The following is a 23,108-nucleotide window of genomic DNA, read 5'->3' as shown; positions in this document are numbered from 1 at the left end:
AGAACGCATTTTCTCTTTAAAAAAAGTCTCTTCTTCGCCGGAAACAAGCGTTTCGAGGTTTCTGCTGGTATTTCAACAGTCCACGTTGACTTAATATTAACCTTTAGTGTCCCTTTAAGCACGGGATAGTTGACGCCTGGCATTTTTTGTTCCGTCGCTCCTTGCGCGGTCCTTGTTCTCGAGCTTCCCCGTTAACCTCAAAGAGTTCCTGCCCCGAGTGTTAGCACCGGTAGGTTGCAATGATTGCGTACTTTTCTGTTCAACGACAGTGATAAGTTCCAAGTGAGGGTTTGGTAATACCTGCCGTGTGTGTACTTCAACACATTTTTATTCTTCTGTAAGTTTCCTTCTCGTGATTACGATCCCCTGTGAGTAATTGCCCTATAATAAATAAATGTACTCCTGTACAGACTCCAGAGGTAGACTGCCAATCATGCATTCTTTTTCCCTTGCCAGGCTACTGAACATTACCTTTGTCTTCTGAATATTAATCTTTAACTCTACTCTTACACTTTCACGGTTAAGGTACTTACTCAATAATTCGTTAAGGTACTTACTCAATCAATCTCCAGTGTTGCTGAACAGGACAATGTCATCTGCAAACCGAAGGTTGCGGAGATATTCGCCGTTTATACTCACTGCTAAGCCTTCCCAGTCTAATAGCTTGAATACTTCTAAGCATGCAGCGAATAGCATTGGAAAGACTGTGTCTCCTTGCCTGACCCCTTTCTTAACAGGTAATTTTATTATTTTCTTGTGGGGAAGCAAGGTAGATGTGGAATCTTTGTAGTATTTCCCGAGATATTCACTGATGCCTCCTGTACTCCTTGATTACGTAAGGCTTCCATGGCTGCTGATATATCTACTGAATCAAATGCATGTTCATAACCTATGAAAGTCACGTAGAAAGGTTGATTGTACTACGCAGATTTCTCAATTACCTGGTTGATGACACGGACGTTATACATTGCAGAATATCCCTTCCCGAAGCCAGCCTGTTCTCTTTGCTGATTGAAGTCAAGCGTTGCCCTGATTCTGTAAACACCTGACTTCAATCAACCAAGAGAACAGGCTGCAGCTTCAGGAAGGGATCTTGTACAATCATATATACAGCACGTCGCCACCCTTTAATGGCCCACTCGACGCACGGCATATCGTGCGTCGCGCTAAATCTACAAGGTTTCGGTTTAAATTTCTGCCATACAGATATATATGAAACGACTTGCGAAAGAGGAAGAATACTCGAGGGGAAAATGGTGATCTTTTTTTTTATCTTATGTAAACTCTTTGTTTCAGTCATTTTGTGCAAACCGCCCAATTTCTTGGCAGACGCCGCACGGTGTGCCACTTGCGAAGAGGAAAGGACGGCGACAGCCATATCCGTGTACATAGAGCCCCCCCCCCCCCCATATGTATACGTATACACTACATCCCCGAGCCAGGCCAACTTCCCGGTTGACGCGGCCACCAACGCGATACGAGAAAAGGCGGCGCGCTCGATCCGTTGCAGAGAAGCGCGAAACGCAGCCATCGCGGCATCGGCAGGCGAGTGCGGGAGAATATCGTAGGCCCTCGGGGCGTCAGCCGAGGTGGCAGTGACTGCAGTGTCCGGGCAGCAGGCGATGGGTTTCACTGCGGGGCGACCGGCAAATTCCCGCGCCGCGTGCCGTACGCAGAAGCGCACCACATGCGACATATATAGGAGTGGCAGCTGGTTACTGTTTCAGAACACTGCGTTTACACCAACAAGAGAATTAAGAGTCACAGGAAGCCGTAGACGCGAGTCGACCGACAGGCCGAATGGCGAACAGCTGAGAGGCTTCGCATATCATCGTCGAAATCTGGACACATTTAGGATCTCTCTCGTCCTTACACGGCTATCCTTCTTTTCTTGGTCCGAGCGGCTATCCCGCCTATGCGTAATCACCGGGACCGGCCGGTCGCGCCCGGTGCGATTACGAGAGGGATGGATTCGGGCGAAAGGAATTGCAGTGGCCCCTTGCCGAAACGCTGGGAGTGACTTTACTCGCTCGCTCGTTGGGAGAGACCGGAAGTTAGACGTTTCAAACAGCGCTGCTGAATAATGGGTGTCCTCTCCCGTGTGAACACGTGTCAATGCAGCAGCGTTTACACGAATTCTACGAGTGGCGCATCACATCACATTGCCATCGCATCGCATTCATGTAAACGGCGGTAATACGCCAGGAAGGCGATGAGTATAGTTCGAGATGAGTCGTCTCGTGCGGAGTGTGTAAAAGCTGGCGTGTCGCATTGATCGAGTTACGACATTCACGGTGTGTGCCCTCCTCCACTGACCGGCGGAACCGCACGGAACAGGTTCCGCGGCTTGTTTCGGACGAAAGCAGATGCGCCACATGGTGGCGCATAGTACAGTCGCCGTGATGCGCTAAAGAATGCGACACGCTACTGTCGCATTCATGTAAACGTATCTTATGCCGATCAATACACACTCCCCTCCCCTGTCACCCTATCCCATTACCATCCCTCTTTCCCCACGCCCGCCTGCGCCCTCTGTCCCGAACCGTTCGCATCCGCCATCCACATCCTCTCGCTTTGCCCGGCGGACCCTCTCCCGCGGGGCCTGGAGCACCTGACATCGTGGGAGGACTGGGAGACCGTGCTCCGCTCTGAGGACCCGGCAACGCAAAACATCGCGACCAGCCGGGCTGCCAGTGTTATGGACCTACGGAACATAAACACTTGAGTGGACTACGGTCGTGCGGGGGCCCAGGGGCCTACGTGGCCCGAACACCTCTGTTTAAATAAAGTTTTTAACAACAACAACCGATCAATAACTCACATCTGCCGATCACACAAACAGCAAGGCATTTCAGGCAGCGCGATAGTCGCTGGTCATTATTGTTCATAAGTATAAAAAATAAATCCTAAGAGGTTACGTAAATATATATGCTCCATGCGCTGGAATTATCTACCGTTCACTCCGATACCGCGTTCGCTCAGAAAACATGCATTAAATTTGACGAGCTCGAATCGAATGCACACCGAGAAAGCACAGGCACACGGTTCAAATTTCACATTTCTCGAACTCGAACGCCCCAACGACACGCGCACGTTTTCTGTAAATTTTCACTGGCCCTTGCACACCTATATTTAGAGAGCATCGGCGACTCCCGCGGGCCTCGCAATTGCGCAGGCAACGGTGCGAACGTAATGGTCTGAACATATGCAACGTTGGACTGAACTCGCCGCTTCCGTATAGTTTCTATTTCTTTGTTGTTGCTGCCGAGTTACAGGCGTGTAGCTGGCAGCAGCAGGGCGTGGAGACGGCGATTGTTTCGCCACGCGCATTGAGCAGTTTCTCCGCCGTCGAGCGTTTGGCAATTCGTGCAAAGGACACGTTCGGCTGAGGCAAATCGCAATGGCTTTCCTTCGCATTCGTCATTCAGCACAGCCGTTGCGCATGTACGCTCTTTTTCTATTCTTCGTAAAGAAAATGAGGTCACGTGCCCAGTGCGCGTTCTAGCCCGCGACGCCGGAACAAAAACATGCAAAGCGCCAAAGAATTCCATTTGTGCCTTTTGACGCCGGGCGAAAGTATGCGTTATACGGTGATCGCTACATACACCTAATACGCCAACGGGGAAGTGAACAGATTCACATCACTCCCTTTTTGCGTCACGCTTTAGATTCCTCAGAGATAAAGCGAGTGAGTGAATTAGCGCTTCGGTATTCGTTTTCCTTTCGTGCATACACGCGCTTGTCCGGGTGGAACGCGGAGAAAAAAGAAAGATGTCGCCCCGGCTTACCTGCAGTAAACGACAGCAGTACAGCGTAAGGATGCCCGAGGGATAACCCGGACTGGACGTTAAAGGCGCGGCCCAATGCAACGCCTTGAAGCAGACCAGAGAAACGGTAATAACATTTAAACGAAAACGGTGCTGAGAAAACGCAAACAGTGAGAAGGAGTTGCCTCAGAGCAATTACTCCCGACATTCACGACGTTGAAAAGCCCGACCCACGGACCGGGGTGAGACGATGCTGAGCGGAACGCGCCCATCGCAACGGAATATGCGTGCAGTTGGTAAAACATGGAAACCGTTTATTTTGGAAAAGGCGCTAAAACGACGTGACAGTTTGTTGGTGGGTCAGTGGGCTCAAGTTTCAAATTTTGATGCGCGCTTAACTTTGTGTCGCCCCATTGTTTTCGTCAGTGCGCAGGTTTTTGAACTGTGCCCATCTAGTCAATTATATCAATCGATAAATAAATCAATCAATCAATCCAAGCTACCTAAAGGTACTCACCTACGGGGCAGGAACCTGGAGCCTTACGAAAAGGGTTCTACTTAAATTGAGGACGACGCAACGAGCTATAGAAAGAAGAATTATGGGTGTAACGTTAAGGGGGGGGGGGGGGGGGATAAGAAGAGAGCAGATTGGGTGAGGGAACAAACGCGAGTTAATGACATCTTAGTTGAAATCAAGAAAAAGAAATGGGCATGGTCAGGGCATGTAATGAGGAGGGAAGATAACCGATGGTCATTAAGGGTTACGGACTGGATTCCAAGGGAAGGGAAGCGTAGCAGGGGGCGGCAGAAAGTTAGATGGGCGGATGAGCTTAAGAAGTTTGCAGGGACAACATGGCCACAATTAGCAAATGACCGGGGTATAGTTGGAGAAGTATGAGAGAGGCCTCTGCCCTGCAGTGGGCGAAGCCAGGATGATGATAATGATGATGATATGATGATGATGATTATTATTATGAGGATGATGATCCAAAGGTAGCGAGATAAAAATGCCAGGAAATTGTTCAGCGAAGGCTGCACTCCGCGGCGCTGCTTTTCTGCGTTCGACGCGCTTGGTGCAATGTGTACAAAACAACAGCCGGATAAGTGCGGTGCCGCGATAAGAAAAGCGCCCGTCGCTCGTATTGGAAACACACCGCAGACAGGTTGGGAAAATCGAGCGCGCCAAATGGAGGTAATAAAAGACGATAAGAGCCCGCTTACCCCAAAATGAAAAAAAGAAAGAAAAAGAACTGCACGGGTCAAACGCCAGAGACATGCAGTCGGAGGTCCTAATTGCTAAAACAACAAGGTTGGCAAAACAAAACAAACATCAGATAAATTATGGGCCCATTTCGCTCCAGATTGTTGCCCTGCTGGTACGTCAGTATGACGTCATAAATTTCAGTGTCTGTTATCTGGCACTTTTTTACAACGCTGTCAAATTTGGTAGGCTCATTTATTGGTTCATTCAGATTGCAGCATGTGATGGGTTTTTTTAAGGATAACCAGGTAACTATAGACCGACGTAGTTGTGGAGAGACCACCTTCTACAAAAAAAAAAAAAGCGCCTACTGACGTAACGCTGCGGTTATATTTCCTTTCTGCGCAGTCTGCAGGATTTACTGTAGTGTAAATTTGTCTAAGGGATTTACACACACACACACACACACACACACACACACACACACACACACACACACACACACACACACACACACACACACACGCATAAATGAGCTGATAATCTCGAATGCAAGCCAATCTAGATTTTCAGTCGCGACCACCTGCACAGGAGCGAAGAGGAGGTGCCGGGTGAGGTAAGGTTGTTGCAGGTTAAAAATCATGACGAGGGTCACCGCTGCTTGCTTTCAGAGAGAATTCGCTGCCAAGTGTTGCGTATATGTAGGTGCCAGCACGGGAACCACCTGGAGGTCTTAAACGGTACCCCCCTCCACCACCACGAACGTTCTTCCTTTTTCTTTATTCTTCCTCTCGCCGAGCGTCCAAAAGGACGGTCGTAAAACTTATCGTAAAGAAGGTAACCCGGCTCACCTGGCACACGCGAGCAAAGAAGATAAACAATGGCCGCCGCACTATTTTCTGCAGCTCGCCGCAGACACGACGATACACACTCACAAGCAAGAAAGCAATTAAGAAAGGAAGGAAGGAGAGCCGAAGCTTGACGGGACACATCAGCACCGGCTTTAAGTGTCGCGCTCATTCAGCCGGCTCGGTCACCTCACCGTGGAGGGGAAGAAAAGAAAGAAAACGAAGAACTGTAAGCTCTCGTAACATTTCCTTTTTTTTTTTCCTAGTGTTTAGAACGCAGTGGGACAGCGGTCGCTATCTTTAGCGGACCACCACCGCCGCCGAAGCGTGTATACAGGCACCGTCGCGGACCCAATAAAAGATAAGAAAGGCAGCTTTACCCAAAAGCGGGTGCTTTATTGCGCGCCTCGGCGCGTCATTATCCGTTCTTCCAACTATACCCACAGACCCCGTCGGCAGGTGGCCACGGTGTCGTCCGTCCGACCAATCACGGCCGTGTTTGTTCCATTAGACCGTTTTATAGCGAGAGGGGCGGAGGGGATTAAACATAGCGGAGGGGCCATCGATTCAGCGTGCACGCGTAGGCGACGCACACTCAGCTGGGGTTCCTGTCTTTAGAGATACGGAGTCTCTGAAGATTTGCACTTTCTTGGAGATTCAAAATGTTTGTACACAGTTTTAGAGATTAGGGAACGCGGCTTACGCTCACGTTCCGCTTGCGTACCAAACCCGCTTGGCTCCCAGCAAAGACCAAGCAGCGTTCTTGGGTGTGCAAGCCGGTTGGCGTCCCCCGTTTCAGACTAAAAATTAAATTAAATTGTGGGGTTTTACGTGCCAAAACCACTTTCTGATTCTGAAGCACGCCGTAGTGGAGGACTCCGGAAATTTCGACCACCTGGGGTTCTTTAGCGTGCACCTAAATCTAAGTACACGGGTGTTTTCGCATTTCGCCCCAATCGAAATGCGGCCGCCGTGGCCGGGATTCGATCCCGCGACCTCGTGCTCAGCAGCCCAACACCATAGCCACTGAGCAACCACGGCGGGTCCGTTTCAGACTAAATATAGGAAGCGACAGTTAGGGTATCGTACCACAGTTGGGGAGTGCAACCCGCCGCGGGAGCAAAAAACGACGCAAAGAGCCGCTATAGCACGGGTTCTCCCGCACGCAAAGGCGCATGGGTACGCTGCTTCTAAAATTGCCGAATAACGCAGTGCTCATAACGTTTGACGACTATTGAGCTCACTATTTCTAAAGCTCCTTACTTTTACTATCAGTGTGCACTGCCGTCCTGGACATTCTCAGGATCGGCTACTGACCCGCACTTTTGTAAGCGTGGCCGGCTGTCTGGCCGAGTAAGCTGGGCCGACCCCGGAGGCAATCAAAGGTGACCACTTAGCTTGTGCGCACCGACACTGATACCAGCGTGCGACGCGTGTCTTCGCGATAGCTTTAGTGTAATTTGTAACGCGGACGGACCAATCTCGGAGGCAACGCAATGTCACAGCTCCCCACGCGCCTCAGAACTAACCCATGGAGTGTCACCAGCAGCACGTCCCAGCGAGTCATCGGGAAGATGATATCGCTTGACTTTGACAGTCATCATCGTACTGTATCTGTTCACTTTCCTCATTATCGTCATCATAATTATGTCTGCTGCAGGACGAAGACCTCTCCCAACGATCTCCGATTACCCCTGTTTCGCGTCAGCTGACCCCATCTTTTACATATGCGCCTGTAATGTCAATCCTAATTTCATGACTACAGCCCTCTGCCCGTCACAGACTGCGTTTAAATTAATTAATCAATTAATTAATTAATTACATACTACTAGCTTTACGTGTAAGGCTGTAGCAGGGTCGGGACACAAGTACGATTATGACAGTGGTTTCAACCACGGTTAACAGTTTCTATTAATAACAATGCGAAAGGTAGTGGACGAAGAATAAGGGCGATAAACACTGTCCTGAAAGTCATGTTAATGCAAACAATTCGCATACAGAAAGGTATTAATAATTTTGAGTAAACACTGTAAAACATCTTGTTACGAGCACGGGAATAAATGTTTATTTAGGACACGAATTCGGCTATACGAAAAGCAGGAATGGCCACTGCACAGTCACCGTTTTCTTTCCTTTCAGACCACCACGTCTCTTCTTCGCACTTGCACGCAACGATATTATTAAAAATAACATTTTCTCTGAAAACACCGTAGCGCAAACAATTCATTGGCACGAAAAAACACCGATATATGTATATACATTTCATTTTTCTCGCTAAGGCAGTATAGGGAAATATAATTAGTTTTGAGATTAGTTGAACTACGACTAATGACGTGTTCAGGTAGTGCATTCCACTCTGTTATTGTCTGTGAGAAAGACGAGGAGTTAAATGCATCACTGCGGAACCTATATTCTTTCAAGTGTCTACTGTGTTTTGTTCTAGAGGGTTTGGTGTCTGAGAACGATAGGAATCGACGGCTATTTTTTCGTTTACTTCGTTATTTAAAAGCTGGAATAGGAACTTGAGACGTATAGAAGCTTTGTACGTTTGCTTATTGTGAAAAGATCTGGTCTCGCAAGGATTGTTTTCCTTTGTCTAGCTGCTTCTAATTTGTCAGTGCATTTTTTCGTGTGTGGAATCGAACTTATAATACCATGTTCCAGAACTGAGCGAACTAACGATGCATATGCTAATAGCTTTGTACTTGGTGAAGCTGTCCGAATTCACCGTTTTACTGAGCAAATAGCGGAAAAGGTATCAGATGAAATATGCGCTACATGTTGTCCCGTTTTAAGTCTGTGGAAATAATTACCCCGAGGTAATTATAGTGGTTAACGGCTTTTAATGGTACTTCACCTATCACACGGGTGAATGTCAGAGGTTTCTTGTTTCCTCGCACTGTCATACGGACAGATTTATCTAGATTAATATTCATCTGGCACGATCGGCACCAGTTAGTAACGCTTGTGAGTGCATTATTCAGAATAACCTAATCTGAAGTGCTATCTTACTTTTTTAGATATTTACAATCGTATGCAAACATTCGGACTGTCACATATAAATTCTAAGCTAATTCATTAATAAAATCAGGAAAAGAGTGGGGGCCCGTAATGTGCTTTGCGGCACTCCATACAGAACCGTGAGTGTTCGAATGAGTAGCCATCACAATGAGTAAACTGGGTCCTGTCTGAAAGGTAACTTTAATTCATTTTGTGACCTTGCAATTAACAAATCATTTATCAAGTTTCCAGAATAATTTAGTGTGCGATACCCGATCGAAGGCTTTCGATAAAAATCAAGAATTATAACGTTATTTTGTCCGCGGTTATCGATGGTGGTTGCGAGATCATATGTTGTTTGTTAGTTGTGTTGTCGTCGACCGGCCTTTTTTTAACTCATGTTGATTCTCGCACAGAAGATTATTGTCGATGACGAACAGCATAATATGTTTAAGAATGATATGGTCAGATATCTTGCAAGCAGTACAGGTGAAAGAAACCGGACGAATGTCAGAGGGATATATAGCGTCTCAAGATTTATGGATCGGTATAACTCATATGGTAATTCCCGTGTTCATCGATTTTTGATAAATAAGTAAAAAAGTATTTGGCCATCCACTCGGCGTATCTTTTCAAAAAAGTATTTGGAATGCCATCAGGTCCACTGGACTTCTTTTTCATCAATGTTAAGAAGCAGTGAAATGATGCCTGGTTCCGTAATAATTATCTCGCTCATTGGGTCCCTTCTCCTCATTTCATCAGTTCCTATTGAGGGTAAAATGTCACTGTCAACGGTAAAAGCAGACTCGAAATAGTCATTAAACATTCCAGACTTCTTTAAAGCTTCAGTGTATGGCCGGTTGCTTTGTATGTGAGTTCGTGAGTTTAAATATCGCCAAAATTCATGGCGAGCCGTTTTAATAAAGTTATTTAAAGTAGCATTGAGGAATGTATCTTTAACTACTATTATATTTGCTTTTGAAGAGTGGGAGAGCTTGCGGATAAGTTTAGCTGAGTGAGATTCGCGAGACCTATTTTTAGATTTTCTTAGCCTTGCAACCCTACGTTGGTTACCCATTGTTTTTCTTTTTATGCACTCTCTCTTCTTCTAGTTTTCTTACGGCCATAAATGATGTCAAACAGCTTTGAAGAATGTTCTTGAAAGAGGGCGGCAAATCATGTGCACGAACTGTATAATTTTTGGAAACATTTAAGAAAAGCCGAATCAGAGTTTTCAAGAAAATCAATAGTGCCGCCGCCATCACCATTGGTCCAGTCTAAAACATTCGTGAAAAGCTCATCCTTACGCTTTGGTGAGTGCAATAATATAGAACACTTGGTTGCTTTGTGGACTTATACGCCGCCCATTACTTCCCACGGGACACTGAGAGGACGTTGTCACTGATGAATATCAAATAAATATGCAGCTTGTGGAAGTGATGCGAGCGGGTTCTCGAATTATCTGTAGCAGACCGAAGTTGAATGGCATCTCAAGCGGTGCTTCCACGGAGGCTACTTCTGCGTGCCCGATATAATTGAAATACCAGTCTGTATACGTCAGAAAGATTGTGATCCCCAGTAGGAAAACAAAAATGAAATCATGGGATTTTACGTGCCAAAACCACTTTCTGATTACGAGGCACGCCGTAGTGGGAGACTCCGGAAATTTGCACCACTGGGGTTCTTTAACGTTCACCTAAATATAAGTACACGTACGGGTGTCTTCGCATTTCGCCCCCATCGAAATGCGGCCGCAGTGGCCGGGATTCGATCCCGCGACCTCGTGCTTAGCAGCCCAACACCATAGCCGCTAAACAACCACGGCGTGTGTCGTTCGGGTTCTTTTTTTTTTTTTTTAACTGCTACTCTGGTTATCATTGTTTTTAATTTTGTAGAAGTATAGCGTAACCTTTTCTTGTCTATCTCAGTTTGTCTTGCTGCTAATCCAGATATTTTTTCTTATTATTATTGTCCGTCTCGGGAGTACGTTCCAGCCTCGGGAGTACTTGTAGTCTCGTTTCCTGTCTCGGTAACGCCAAATACTATTAACCTTGACCGCCTGCTTCTGCTCTCAAAAGTTCATCGATTTGTCTAGACGTGCAATTCACACTGCGTTCCAGCGACAATACCTTTTCTTCAGCAGAAGTTAGCCTACCTTCCAGAAGTGCAAGCTTGTCGAACTTAGCATGTGTGGCTGTTAAGGATCCATTGGTTCTCTTGTTTTCTTGTTTGATAGTATTTAGATCAGAGACAACATTTCGAATCTCTACCTTTTCTCGACAGCCACTCTGTTAAGATGGCAGAACACCGGTTATAAGCACTATACTCATATTACACGACCTTATTACATAAATTGCTAAAGCGAGCACACATTTTTCTCACATAGATATGGACTGACACTACCTGTTCTGTCACAGCACGTCACTCCGGTGATCACGTGACCATTGCCTGACCGCGCACAATTGAGAAGAAAAAAAAAACGCACGCTTGCGCGCTTTCTTGTACGCTCTATTACACTTTTATCTTAATGTCCTTCCTTTCTTCATGTTTTACCGCTTTTCCAGGTTGCGCACTAAATTAAGCGTAAACTACCGTCAGAACACGGCACTATTTTCTGCCGCGCAGCAACGAGCGTCCCTAGCACGACTCGAAGCTTCCGCGGTGCTGATTGCAGACGACAGACCAACAACACTACACGAGCCGTTAAAGGGACACTAAAGGGAAATATTAAGTTGAGCTAGAGTGAAAGATTAGGCTTTTGTAATGACAAGTTCATCATTCTTAGCGAGAACAGATTATTTATAAGCGAGAAAACGAAGAAATTGAGAAATAGGAGGGACGCCACCTGTCGTGCGTTGTGGTACCTCTCATAAAGTGACGTCAGAGCCTCTATTTTAATTATTGAACTACTGTTTCATGTTACACTTGAAAAGTAAATTAGATAAATTTTGGCAACAAATGAAACATGCGATAGGCCATAGTTATTTTATTGCTGCATATTACGGCCGTCGCGCTCACTCCACAGTAGTGCCGACAAGTTCTGGTTTCGCTCGGCCGCGCTGACCGCGCTCGCACTTTCGCTTGGTGAATGGCAAAGTTTCCATTTCGCGGCGTGCTGTGCTGTCCATGCTGTGTCACGAAAGTTCTTGACAGCTGTAGTTCCCAGTTCCCAGCAGCGAAATGCCGGGTCGATGTGATGTCGCGGGGTGCCCAAACGGTCCGCGTCGTCTGAACAAGGATACCGAAAGCTCCGACACCAACGTGCACTACCATGCGATCCCGCGGGGCGAACCTCTACGTTCTCGCTGGCTCAGTGCATTTCCCATGCTACAGCGGGTAGGAAAGGTGCCGATCAGACTGCATGTGTGCTCGATGCATTTCCGCCCTGAGGATTACGAACACAATTCACTTTTGAGGCTGTCAATGGACGTGCCTTTTCAGATGCGACTTCGTCGCAACGCTGTTCCGTCGATATTGCCTTCATCCCATGAAGAACAAATACCGTTGCTGCAGGACGAAAATTTCATGGTAAGTAGAGCCTCTTTTTGACGCGCATATTATTTTCCTTTCATTACTAAAACTGAGCAAGTGTGCGCAACCCTTTACGGTACTGATAGCCAGCTGCCTTTATTGACAGGCTAACGTTGATGTCTTGATCACGGAAAATGACGCCACTGGAACCTCCATTGAAAGCAACGCGGATTGCGAGCACAATTCTCTACCAAGACAGTCAATCGAAGTGCCTTTCCAAGCGCGACTGGGTTGCAACGTTGTTCCGTCGATATCGCCTTTCCCCCTTGAAGAGCAAGCACCGTTGCTGCAGGACGTAAGTTTTGTGAGTCGTGCCTTTTGACGCTGCATGCTATTTAACTTTAATCACTAAAAATCAGCAAGTGTACGCCGCCCTTCACGTTACTCATAGCCAGCTGCTTTTATTTACAGGCTAACGTCGCCGACCCGATGAATGAAAACACTGCTGGCACTTTCACCGAAAGTAACGCGGAGGTATGTGTGCGGGGTTTGTCACGGTGGTTGCAGTTGTACGCAGATGAAACGCAACACGCAGCTTAGTACACTTTCGGCACATTTCAGACGCTTCCCTCTGGTGCGAAAGACGCGGAGACGCAGACAGATTTTATGCAGATCCCCGCGAAAACAAGCAGTTTCCGCAGCGTCGGGAATGCAAAAGGAGTGCAGGCTAAACCACTGGGCACGAGCGTTGGTGAGTACACCCGAGCTGTTACCTAGCTTTTAACGAAAACTACTAATGTGATGTGTGATGGAGTCTGGGAGAACAAGTAGCAAATTTTCTCTTTTGTTTGGTAGCACCACCAAAGATATTGGACAGGCTAGTAGAACCTTGTCTACTTCAGCATGTTTGCTGGTGCTTTGTGCTATGCAAATTTAGTCAGAATTGCTGTCATTTTCCCAACTTTTCAGGAACTACGCAACACAGTGTCATTTTCTCTAAAGCTGTTGTCCTGGTTCTCTTTTATTCAGACCTTCGCATGGCGTTTCTTTGCTCTCCAGCTGTTCAGGTGAATACAACTGTGAAGGAAATGAAATGCAAGGCACTTCAGGTGAATGTTCAGAACATACCTACGCCAAAGACATCAACTCCAATCAAGAGACGACGTACCACTTGTGTCAGGAAACCAGTCAAGCACCGGAGACGTACACCAGCAAAGGACATCAGCTACGTTCCCTCGCCTGACGTGTCCCCAGTACTGCAATACCCTGACATGCATGACACAACGTACGAGCCGGAAGAATTGACTTGCACCCCAGAGGTGACATTTGATGAGTAAGTAAACATTGCATACTACTGTGCATGTTGGTGTATAAATGTTCAGATACAAAGGTGCAGTATGTATTAGTGCACTTTATGTGTTTATAGTAAAGTGATGTTTACTTGTTTATTGAAAAACAGTGTGATAGGTTATAAATGATCCAAGTATGCATGTGATGGGTGGTAACAAAAGCAAGACCTACAGATGTCTATGTCATTCCCTGGCCTGCAGTAACTAATTGCAGTGACAGATGTGAAAAAAGCTTCCGTGATTTCAGTCAAACAGTCACAAAGTCACAATTACAAAGAAGGTGTAGCAGATTGGGGTACTAGCTGTCTTCCATTTGTGCACACAGATTGCAGATAATTTCAATCCTGTGTTTACGATTATTTGATGCACAGGCGCAGCATTTAATTGACTTCAAATGAAGGCAATAAAGGGTAATTATTGCTGCTAAAAGAGAAAAGTGCTAACTTTCAGCGCAAACTTTTGACTGAGTAAGGGAGTGAATTTGTACGAGAGTGCCTGTATAAAAGCTGAGTAAGGGGCATATTTTCTTTTTCAGGTGCGATATGGATGAGGGGTGTACGCAACACAAAGACTACTTTCTTGTCTCTCGTGACAACCTGCTGACACTCCTGAACACGTGCCGCACTTGCTTGTCTACGTCCTGCACAGTGAGCCTCTCCTGTTCTGGGACACGCATCACTGCTAAGACTGAATGCCCAAGGGGACATGAGCACATGTGGGCGAGCCAGCCACTACTAGGAATGAAGCCCAAAGGCAATGTCGACTTGTCGGCTGCAATACTCTTCTCCGGTTCAAGTGTTGCTGGAACACTCAGAATGATGAGGTTGATGGGTGTTCAAGTCATCAGTGATCAAACATTCTTCAGTTACCAGAAGGCATATCTTTTTCCAGCTGTCACTGCAGTAAGCATTTTGTTTCAACTTTCCTGAATATGTAGCTAGCCACATATTGAACAACGGCCCAATATCTCGGGAGCAGCTAGAAGTAGTGTCATATTGGCCCTTTGTTTAACCATTCACTCCAATGGCAGAATGTTGGGCTGCAAAATATTTGTAAGCTGTTATGGCTCGTGATTAGCATATAAAACTGCTAACCTGCTTTCTTTTCGTGCAACAAATCTATATGCCAACATAATTTTCAAAATTTGGTGTAGCTAATTTGAGGCAGGCATGCTCAGTGCACAAGCAATCGCATAAGACTAGCATTCCGAGAGTAGTTTCTAAAGCTTTATCATTACTAAAACCAAATAACAGAATGAAGCAAGCATTTCAAATTTTTCAGGCATTTTTATTGTGCATAAGAAAGCAAACAAAGGACATAAATACAGAAAATATGCCTGGCATGCGAAGGAAATGGTTCCAAGAACAGACACTGGCATTATTCTAAGCAGCCTGTAAGTTCATCTTACATCTTCACTAGCACACAATGCATGCAGCTGCAGAAATTGTAGCATCTAATTTCAGGAAACCCATAATGGAACTGTAAGGAAAGGTGCTGCATTGTGCTGTATTTGTAGATAGCATTTTTGTAAAATTCTTGGCTTATGCATTGAAGAAAAAAGTTGCTTAGAAGTAGAGAAAGTGGAAGGTGAATTTCTGAATTTTGTGGCTCATATGCAGTACCGAAGATTCCGTAGCGATTATGATAATTTCAATGTAGTTTCATTTACTTGCATTCATTTTAATGCTGCTAATGTCTGCAAAGCTTTGCTACACTAACTCAACATTTTTTAACATAATCTGTTCCTTTTGCATCCACCGACAAGAGGTTTAGGGCTGAATGTCTTCAAAATCTGTCGCGTTATGTGGGAATCGGAATGATGTTGCAACCTGTTCCTCATTTTTGCATATCATACTGAATAAAATACAAAACACAAATACAATTCTCAAAAGTTACTTTCAGTTTTTAGCCAAGGTCTTGTGTTAGCATGTTCTGTACGTCAGTGTTTATGTTGCTCTGTGTGTCTAGGCAGAGCTTACATGTGGGTGGTGCACAATATTTTGTAATTGCAACTATCTTTTTCATTCTGATTGTTATCAGACATAAACCGTGTGCACATAACTGTACACGTAGCACCTGGAGTAGATCAAAACTCAGGACAGAGTCCAAATTTCTCGTAGGTCTGGGATGAGCACCAGAAAGGACTTCTGGCAGCAGCTGGTGACAGCAGCTTGGAGCTCTGCGGGGACGGGCGCTGTGACTCACCAGGCCACAGTGCCAAGTACTTGACATACTCGTTCTTGTGTCCTGGCACGGGAAAGATAATACACACTGAGCAAATTCAAGTCAAAGAAGTAAGTAGAAAAAAAAAACTACCGAGCATCATTCGACATATTTGATTATTGCTATTTTTCAAGCATCGTGCAATGATTGTTACATGTTTATCAAGCGAATAAAGGGAAAATCAGACATCCACCCGTTCGTAGCAATTGCTACAAAGGAAACCCATACGGGTTTCTCGAAAGAAAAGCCTCATAGTTGAAAAAAAAAGGAACGGGTGGATGTCTGATTTTCCCTTTATTCATTACTTCTCTCCACCTTGCGGGTTTCCGCAGAACTACTACGTCAAAATGTTTATCAAGCATTCCAGGAAGCATGAGTCAATCGCATACATGCCTCAGTATTCTTTTTTAGCTTATCAATGCACAGGCGAGCGTGTACACGCTGTATTTAGAAGGCCCATCCTTCCCTGTAACGAAACCTTTCATAATTCCCACACCCTTGACGATTTACTCACATACTCCTGAATTCATCTGGACACAATGGGCCTTGTGTGCTAGAAGATAGTGCCACAGCGATTTGACTGTGTGATATTCTTGTGCTAGTGCGATGGTTCCAACTTACGGTAGTCGAGGTGGGCTGTGGGATTGAGGAGCGTTTTAAGAATATGGGGCAAGATGCTTTATTTGCACAGCTTCACTTCATGCAATTATGTATCCTGTGCACATACAATTTTTTTGTCTTCCAGAGTGCCCAAATTCAGGCGAGCTCACAAATGGAGAAAGAGGGCCTCATCAGAGGTCTTCAATTTCTCTGTGACCAGGGCATCTCCATAAGGTCCCTGACAACAGACCGCCATACAGCAATAAAGAAATACATGAGGCTGCATTGCCCGGCCACCAAACACCAATTTGACGTCTGGCACGTTGCAAAAGGTAGTTATGAAGGGAACTAACGTATTTACTACTGCTAGTAAAATACCTAATGTTGGTTAATAGCCGCAAAGCAACTCCTGACTAGCACTTAGCATTTATTAAAGAAGAATGCATCTTACGTCATCATACTTCAAACATTTGCATTGAAGGGACTGTTTACCACAGGATCAGGTCTTTGGATTGTAGCGGGAATGATAATATTGTGTGTCACATTGATGGAAACAGCAAACTTGTATCTTATAAGCTAGGAATTCTATTTCTTATCTGGCTCCGAGAGTGGTGCGAAAATTAAGTGTTTCTCGACGGTGAAACAGTGCAACCAATGTGAGCACCATTATGCCACCAAAAAGCTGTGCAGAGAGAGTTATTTTGCTTGGATACATTATTTTATTGTCTAAAATTGTATTTTAAGTGCCTCTGCTAACTTTTCTTTGCATGAGAGATTGATTTCTTGTTTTCAAAGTAGTGCATGTTGAAAGTGGCACTACTATCGTGCAGACAAGAATGGTGCACCAATGGGTCTTCAACTATGCCCCCATGACATTGTGACATGCAGCAGTGCTAGTAGCATTGTGCGAGTGATGCAAGGGTCACAGTCTTTTTCAGGTTGTTGAAAATTACAGGCACTCAGACTGTGCCTATAGAAAACATGCGATTATAGGTGGGCCAAAAGAACTTGCCACTTATGTGCTGAGGAGAGCTATTAAAGTCATTTTAGTGCTTTACACAAAGTAATACCGCAGAAACACTATGTGCTTCCGGTTTCTCACTTTTACCACCATTGCATCCACTAGCCCATTTTTCGGGCATCTATAGAGTTTTAAGAGACTATGCAAATCGAAATACATTGTTTTAAAATTCCTACTCACTTGCCAGCGAAACCATTGCACGTTTACACTTTAAATGATAAGCTTTCTATTGCATCACAAAATAGGAGGTCCTTGAAAAATGGTAGACAGTCCCTTTAGCTATGAAGGAACTAGTACCTTGATATGAAAAAGCTACACACTTATTTGAGGCTACACTACCAGAAATAGTGCGCAGAAAGATCTTTCAGTGCACTGTATTCCAATTCCATTCTGTACTAATGCTTCGAGCTAGTCTTCTTCATCTACCTACAGTTGAAGTTTACACGAGATGGACTAACAAATTATGGCGCAAATTTTTTCCAGGCATCAGAAGAAAATTGACAGCTGCTTCACGGAAGGCTAGATGCAGGGAGCTGTTGAGCTGGATACAACCCATTGTGAACCATCTGTACTGGTGCGCATGTGCTTGCGGAGGAAATGGAGATTTACTAGTGGCGACATGGACAAGCCTCCTAAACCACATAGCTGACATTCATGATGGTCACGGCAACCTCTATCCCCGCTGCCTCCATGGACCATCCAGCAGAGTGTCATGGCTCAAAATTGGTAAATACAAGTAATCTGCCAGTTTAAGTGGCACTGCATTTTGTGCAGTGTAATTACATCGTCGATCAGTTGAGATTGAGAACCTTTTGCACAATTAATCAAATTTAGCACAATGCGCATTGTCCGTCTATACTTGTGATGAAGGGAACAATACATATATGTCCTATCTTTTCCCACATTAGACTCTCCAGCGCACAAACAAGTCAGAGCCATTGTCATGGCCCCAGTGCTTCTCAAAGACATCCGACAGCTCTCGCCAGACACGCAGACATACAGCCTGGAATCTTTCCATAGTGTCCTGAACGGCTATGCTCCTAAGTCTACCGCATACACATATGAGGGAATGAAGGCTCGGTAAGCATGCATGCGTTATTAATTTTTCAGGCAGACAAGTACTTCCTAAAAAATTTTGCGAAGTACTGCTGAGAATTAAACCTTGTGGGAAAACTTGAATTTCCAGAACACTGATTGCTGCCCTCCATTTCAATGAAAATGCCAACAAAGAGCAAGCAACAACAAAGGATGGAACACAGCAATGGCACAGCAAGACATCCAAGGCCAGACATAGCATGATGACTGTGTGTCCACTCAAGATGGCTGCTACATTTGGCAAGTTTAACTGTGTCACGTCCGTCTTTCAGTTAGCAGTTCTGCTCTACAAGTGCTCAGCAAAACTACACCTCATGTTGCATTTACAAGCTATTCACAAGCTAGTGTTGTAAGGAGCAGAGCACTGCAGATTGTGGCAGAACAATCTTTTTTTCTCGTAGGGTGGTTATAGAGTCAGGATAACGGCATGTACTGCATTCGTTGCATATTCAAGCATCGTGCAACACTTTTTGAAGTAACTGCGATCGGGATGCACAGACAGCTTTTTCTCCCAATAATACATTTTACCACAAGTAGACATTATCTTTACAGCTAGGCTCAATGCAGAAAAGCCAAAGTTCTTGCTACTTTGACACATGACTGGCAAACCACACTCTCAGCGACAGACAAGGAGCAAAGCTTCACATGATGCATTAATTATAGAATGTTGCTTTTACTTATCTGTCCCCAGATCAGGTGACCTCTCCAGATATTTGCTATAGCATTAAAATAAAATGCAGCACTGATGTTACCTGGTTTGTTCTACTTTCAGATTATGTGCAAGATCTACAAAACAAGGTGACCGAGCTTTGCATCGAGCACCCGTCATTTCCAGAAGCACTAGCCCAGGCACCAGAAAAAATTGCACCAGTATTTGTGCCACAGAACGAACCTAGGCCCTCCAAAACTGAGCTCATAGCGGCACACAAGGCACGGTTTTTGAAGTTTTGATACATGTAGAGCAGACAAGCAACTGGTGGAGTTATCAAAAACCAATTGTTCGAAGGCTACACCAGTAAATTGGAAAAGCAAAGACATAAACTTCATGCTCGAAAGGGTTTGTGCTGTACTGAAGCGTGGGAAAGAACAAACCAAGTCGCATAGATTGTCTCTGCAACTGATGCTGCATGCGTGCAAGGACACCATAAGGTTTCTGCCGACTGGCACGGCTGATGACAAGCTCAAGAACATCATAAGTCAAGCAGAAGACACTTGTTGACATGCACATCATGCTGGGAAAGCTTTGTGCTACACTAAAGTGTAGGAGTGAGGGAGCCGAGTGGCATAGGTTGTCACTACAACTGATGCGGCATGGCCACAAAAGTACCATAAGGCTGTTTCTGGGTTCAACAGATAATGACTAGTTTGACATCATCTTAAATCATGGACAAGACACTTGGTGACATGTGCATCATGTGGGAGGTGTAACAGGCTGACGAATAAATGCAATACTGACCCTTGTAGGTACGCATTCAACTGGAAACAGTGTTTCACGTTCAGCGTGCCAACATTCAAAAGAAAAAACTAAAGTGCATTGCAAGTGGCTCTCCTGCTGCTGCTTGCAATGGTATGGCTGACTGTGATCATCAAATTTTATTCACACAAGCTTTGGGAAGAACCTCAGAGAAAAAGCTACAGTCAGTAGCTTGACTAGGTCTGGGGTCCCTGGTGATGACATGGGAGGCAGGAAATAAAACATGAGCAAAATGGAATGGACACACAAGTGGAACATCGCATTACGTAGTGTTTCCATGCACATATGCACTAAAGAAACTATGAACAGAACTGTACATCAGGAACCATATCATAAAGACCAATTACAGATGGTTGTTAAATATTTGACGTGGCAGGTAAACATATTCAAAAAGCAAAGAACATGTCCTGGCCCAGCTAAAAAATTAATTGCTCAATATGACAGCAGTTTCACTGTCCCATTATATGATAGGAATATATTTGGCAAAGGATGCAAATGAACTCGGCATACCTCTAAAGCTTTCTGTATGGGTAGCAGAAAAGGGCCCATCTCGCTGCACACAGGCACTCAAGCTCGCTTAAGTTGGGAAGCACTTGACAGCGTCCGCAGTCGCACCTGGAAAGCAGAAACACATTTTGAATTAGGCAGCAGTGTTGAGTTGTAACCTTGCAGCCAAGTAGCCTTAGAAGCTACTCGACGCGCTAACGCGATGTAACCTAAATGCTTCCGCAACGTCCACAATGCTTGCTTTAGCAGTACTCGCAGATGCACTCTGAGAAAGTCAACGTGCACTATGTTTTACGTGTAGCTAAGGCGGTAAATCGTCTCTCGCGCACTTTAGAAAAGCTAACAAATACTACGCCCGCCAGAGGAATAAAAATGTTTTATCAGCGCGCGAGGTACGGAGCTTAGTCGAACAGGAGTTGACAGTTCACACGGGCGTTTCGGTCGCAATCGAGCCCGATTAGAAAAGAATTCTTCCAGCGTGATTGAGAGTGATCGCTGCTATACGGTCCAACGATTCGGGCTGAGTTGGCTGAGCTCACAGAAAGTAAGAGCACGGACCTAGTCCAACCATTCGATCGCAATGGAAGAGTAGCGATTGAGGGGATCCGGATCAAGCACCATCGCGATCGAATGTCCGTGTGCGCGTATCTGATACTTTTGTAATTTATGAGACAAGCATTTAGGAAGAGTCGTACGTACCACTTGGTGCTTGGCAGATGCGTCTGAAGGCGTGCGCCACTTTCAGCTTCCTTGCCTGACGAACAACTTGAGGCGGTGTCGTCGTGCGGCGATCTTGACCCTCTCTGTCTTTAAAGCTCTCCTACACTCGTTTCCGCCGACCAGGTTAAAAATGCAGCGATGGCGCGTGTATGGAGGGCCTTTACCTGTCCTGATAATCCTGCGGAGCTCCATCGTGTGCTGCAGCGCTCGAAGCGCGAGCCCGCAAGAGCACTTGGCGTTTTTCTTCGCTTCAGTCGCTGAAGTGTAACACGACGTACTCAGCTAGAATTCCATTACGCGCACTACATCTAAACACGTTCTAGAATAACGCCGTTCGGAGGAATATGTAACACAGGCTCACATGCTATCGTAGGCTCCACGCACACAGGAACGCCATTTCAGCTGTTGCGCGGTTACGGCCTGACTTGACTCGCCAGCGGTGAAATCCACAAAACGAGCCGGTGAAATCCGCAAACTGCAGCGCTCCCTCTCGGACGCCCGCTGATTCACAGAAAGCGGAAGCAGAGACGGTGACGTCAGGTCCTCGATTTTGGCGCGGGTGATTCAAATTGAGCAGCGGCACCAGGGACTTTCGGTGGAAGTTTTAGATGCAACAAATTCGTTTATTGGCGCGCAGAAAGTGGCGATAGACTCCTACACAGATAATATATCAATATAACCAAACTTAATATTTTCCTTTAGTGTCCCTTTAAGGCACGGTACTTAGGCACTTTTTCCGTTGTTATATTTTTGACCCCTGATAATGGCAGACAAAAAAAAAAATACACTTCGCTATCCAAAAGAGCGCGCACGCGGAAAAGAGGTTCGAGCTCCACTTGCTAAGTAAGCCCGAAGGCCGAGCGACTCTCTTTGTCTCTAGTTAGCACGAAGCGTACATAAACGTCGAGAAAGCCGGATCCGCGGCCACAGTTATGCGCACGCGCTGTCCATTGCAAAACGCGCACCTGTGTTTTAGAGGCGTGGAGACGGGGAACCAAACGTGGACCTCGTCCCGCCACAAAAGCCTCTCGTTTACCCGGAAGTGTCCTTCCTACCTACCTTCCTCTTCACATTGCTGTCTCTAAATATCGCAGGGAAGAAAAAAAAACAAACTTTGTTTTAACAGGTGTGCCCCGGGAAAGACACACACACGAACCGCAGCCGCTTGCAGAACGTGTGGCTATTACGTCACTCCCTCCCGGTATAACAGCGTGCGCGGTGTGCCAACATGGTACCAAAGCGAGGGAACGAAGCTGTTTTGTCGTCAAGCGCATGCATGCAGTCTCGCTAAAATCGTGCAAGGCTGTCGATGGTCCATTGGCTCGTTTCTCCTAAAGCCCCAGCATCCTGGTCGGCGGAAACGTGTATGGAGGGTTTCACCCACTCATGAGGGCCGGCTCACTGTCGCTAAGGGCTTCGTCCGCGCGCAGACGTCGTCTGCTACCGCAAGCCCCACTGGCCAAGCTCCGAAATTACTTTGTTTCCCCAAACTTCTGGCTATATATAGGCCGGCAAGTCCCGCATAAATATACCGGCGCAGCACAGCTTTTGGCGTGACAGACCGCAGTATATACGTATATGCGGCTGAGGTGGGGGAGATCCGCCAGGGCTGACGGCACGCGAAACAAACAACCTGCGTGCGCGAGGTTCGATCGACAGATTGCGTGCTTCGCTTACATTCTCGACTTTCGCGTCGATAGCACCACTAATTGAGTTTCCGACTAAATGTTTACGAGAGCTCGAAAAACACGCGTCTCTTTTCACAATGGCACACGGACATTCGGCCCCAGAATCTCGTAGGATGCGGTCACCACCGGAAAGCTTGATTGTAC

At 45.9% G+C, this 23,108-nt stretch overlaps 2 protein-coding genes and 1 long non-coding RNA gene across 14 annotated transcripts in view; 1 reads left to right on the top strand and 2 right to left on the bottom strand.

The window, feature by feature from the left end:
• LOC126533064 (MAP/microtubule affinity-regulating kinase 3-like) overlaps positions 1-23,108 on the bottom strand; it is a 153,362-nt gene that overhangs the window by 117,599 nt on the left and 12,655 nt on the right. The gene's annotated exons all lie outside the window — the stretch shown is intronic.
• On the top strand, positions 11,534-20,058 carry LOC126533291 (uncharacterized). Of its 2 annotated transcripts, none has more exons than XM_055071752.2 (12): positions 11,534-12,344; positions 12,454-12,642; positions 12,759-12,821; positions 12,909-13,038; positions 13,347-13,620; positions 14,172-14,538; positions 15,757-15,930; positions 16,605-16,791; positions 17,964-18,206; positions 18,389-18,560; positions 18,667-18,815; positions 19,348-20,058. In XM_055071752.2, the coding sequence occupies exons 1-12, from the start codon at positions 11,997-11,999 to the stop codon at positions 19,524-19,526; spliced, it is 2,475 nt and encodes an 824-aa protein (XP_054927727.1). In that variant the 5' UTR covers positions 11,534-11,996; the 3' UTR covers positions 19,527-20,058. The 2 variants fall into 2 exon arrangements, with proteins under 2 accessions (XP_054927727.1, XP_050036507.2); XM_050180550.3 differs by having other exon boundaries at positions 12,454-12,651.
• Positions 14,903-21,765, bottom strand: LOC140219527 (uncharacterized). Its single transcript, XR_011895864.1, has 3 exons — positions 21,256-21,765; positions 20,560-20,664; positions 14,903-15,883 (listed from the first exon to the last, which is right to left on the bottom strand). It is a non-coding gene; the product is annotated as an uncharacterized lncRNA (long non-coding RNA).

This window comes from Dermacentor andersoni, chromosome 7 (genome assembly GCF_023375885.2).
Source record: "Dermacentor andersoni chromosome 7, qqDerAnde1_hic_scaffold, whole genome shotgun sequence".
In the NCBI taxonomy this organism is placed as follows: Eukaryota; Metazoa; Arthropoda; class Arachnida; order Ixodida; family Ixodidae; genus Dermacentor; species Dermacentor andersoni.
Note: the sequence above shows the minus strand (reverse complement) of the source record. Positions and strands in the feature narration are given on the sequence as shown.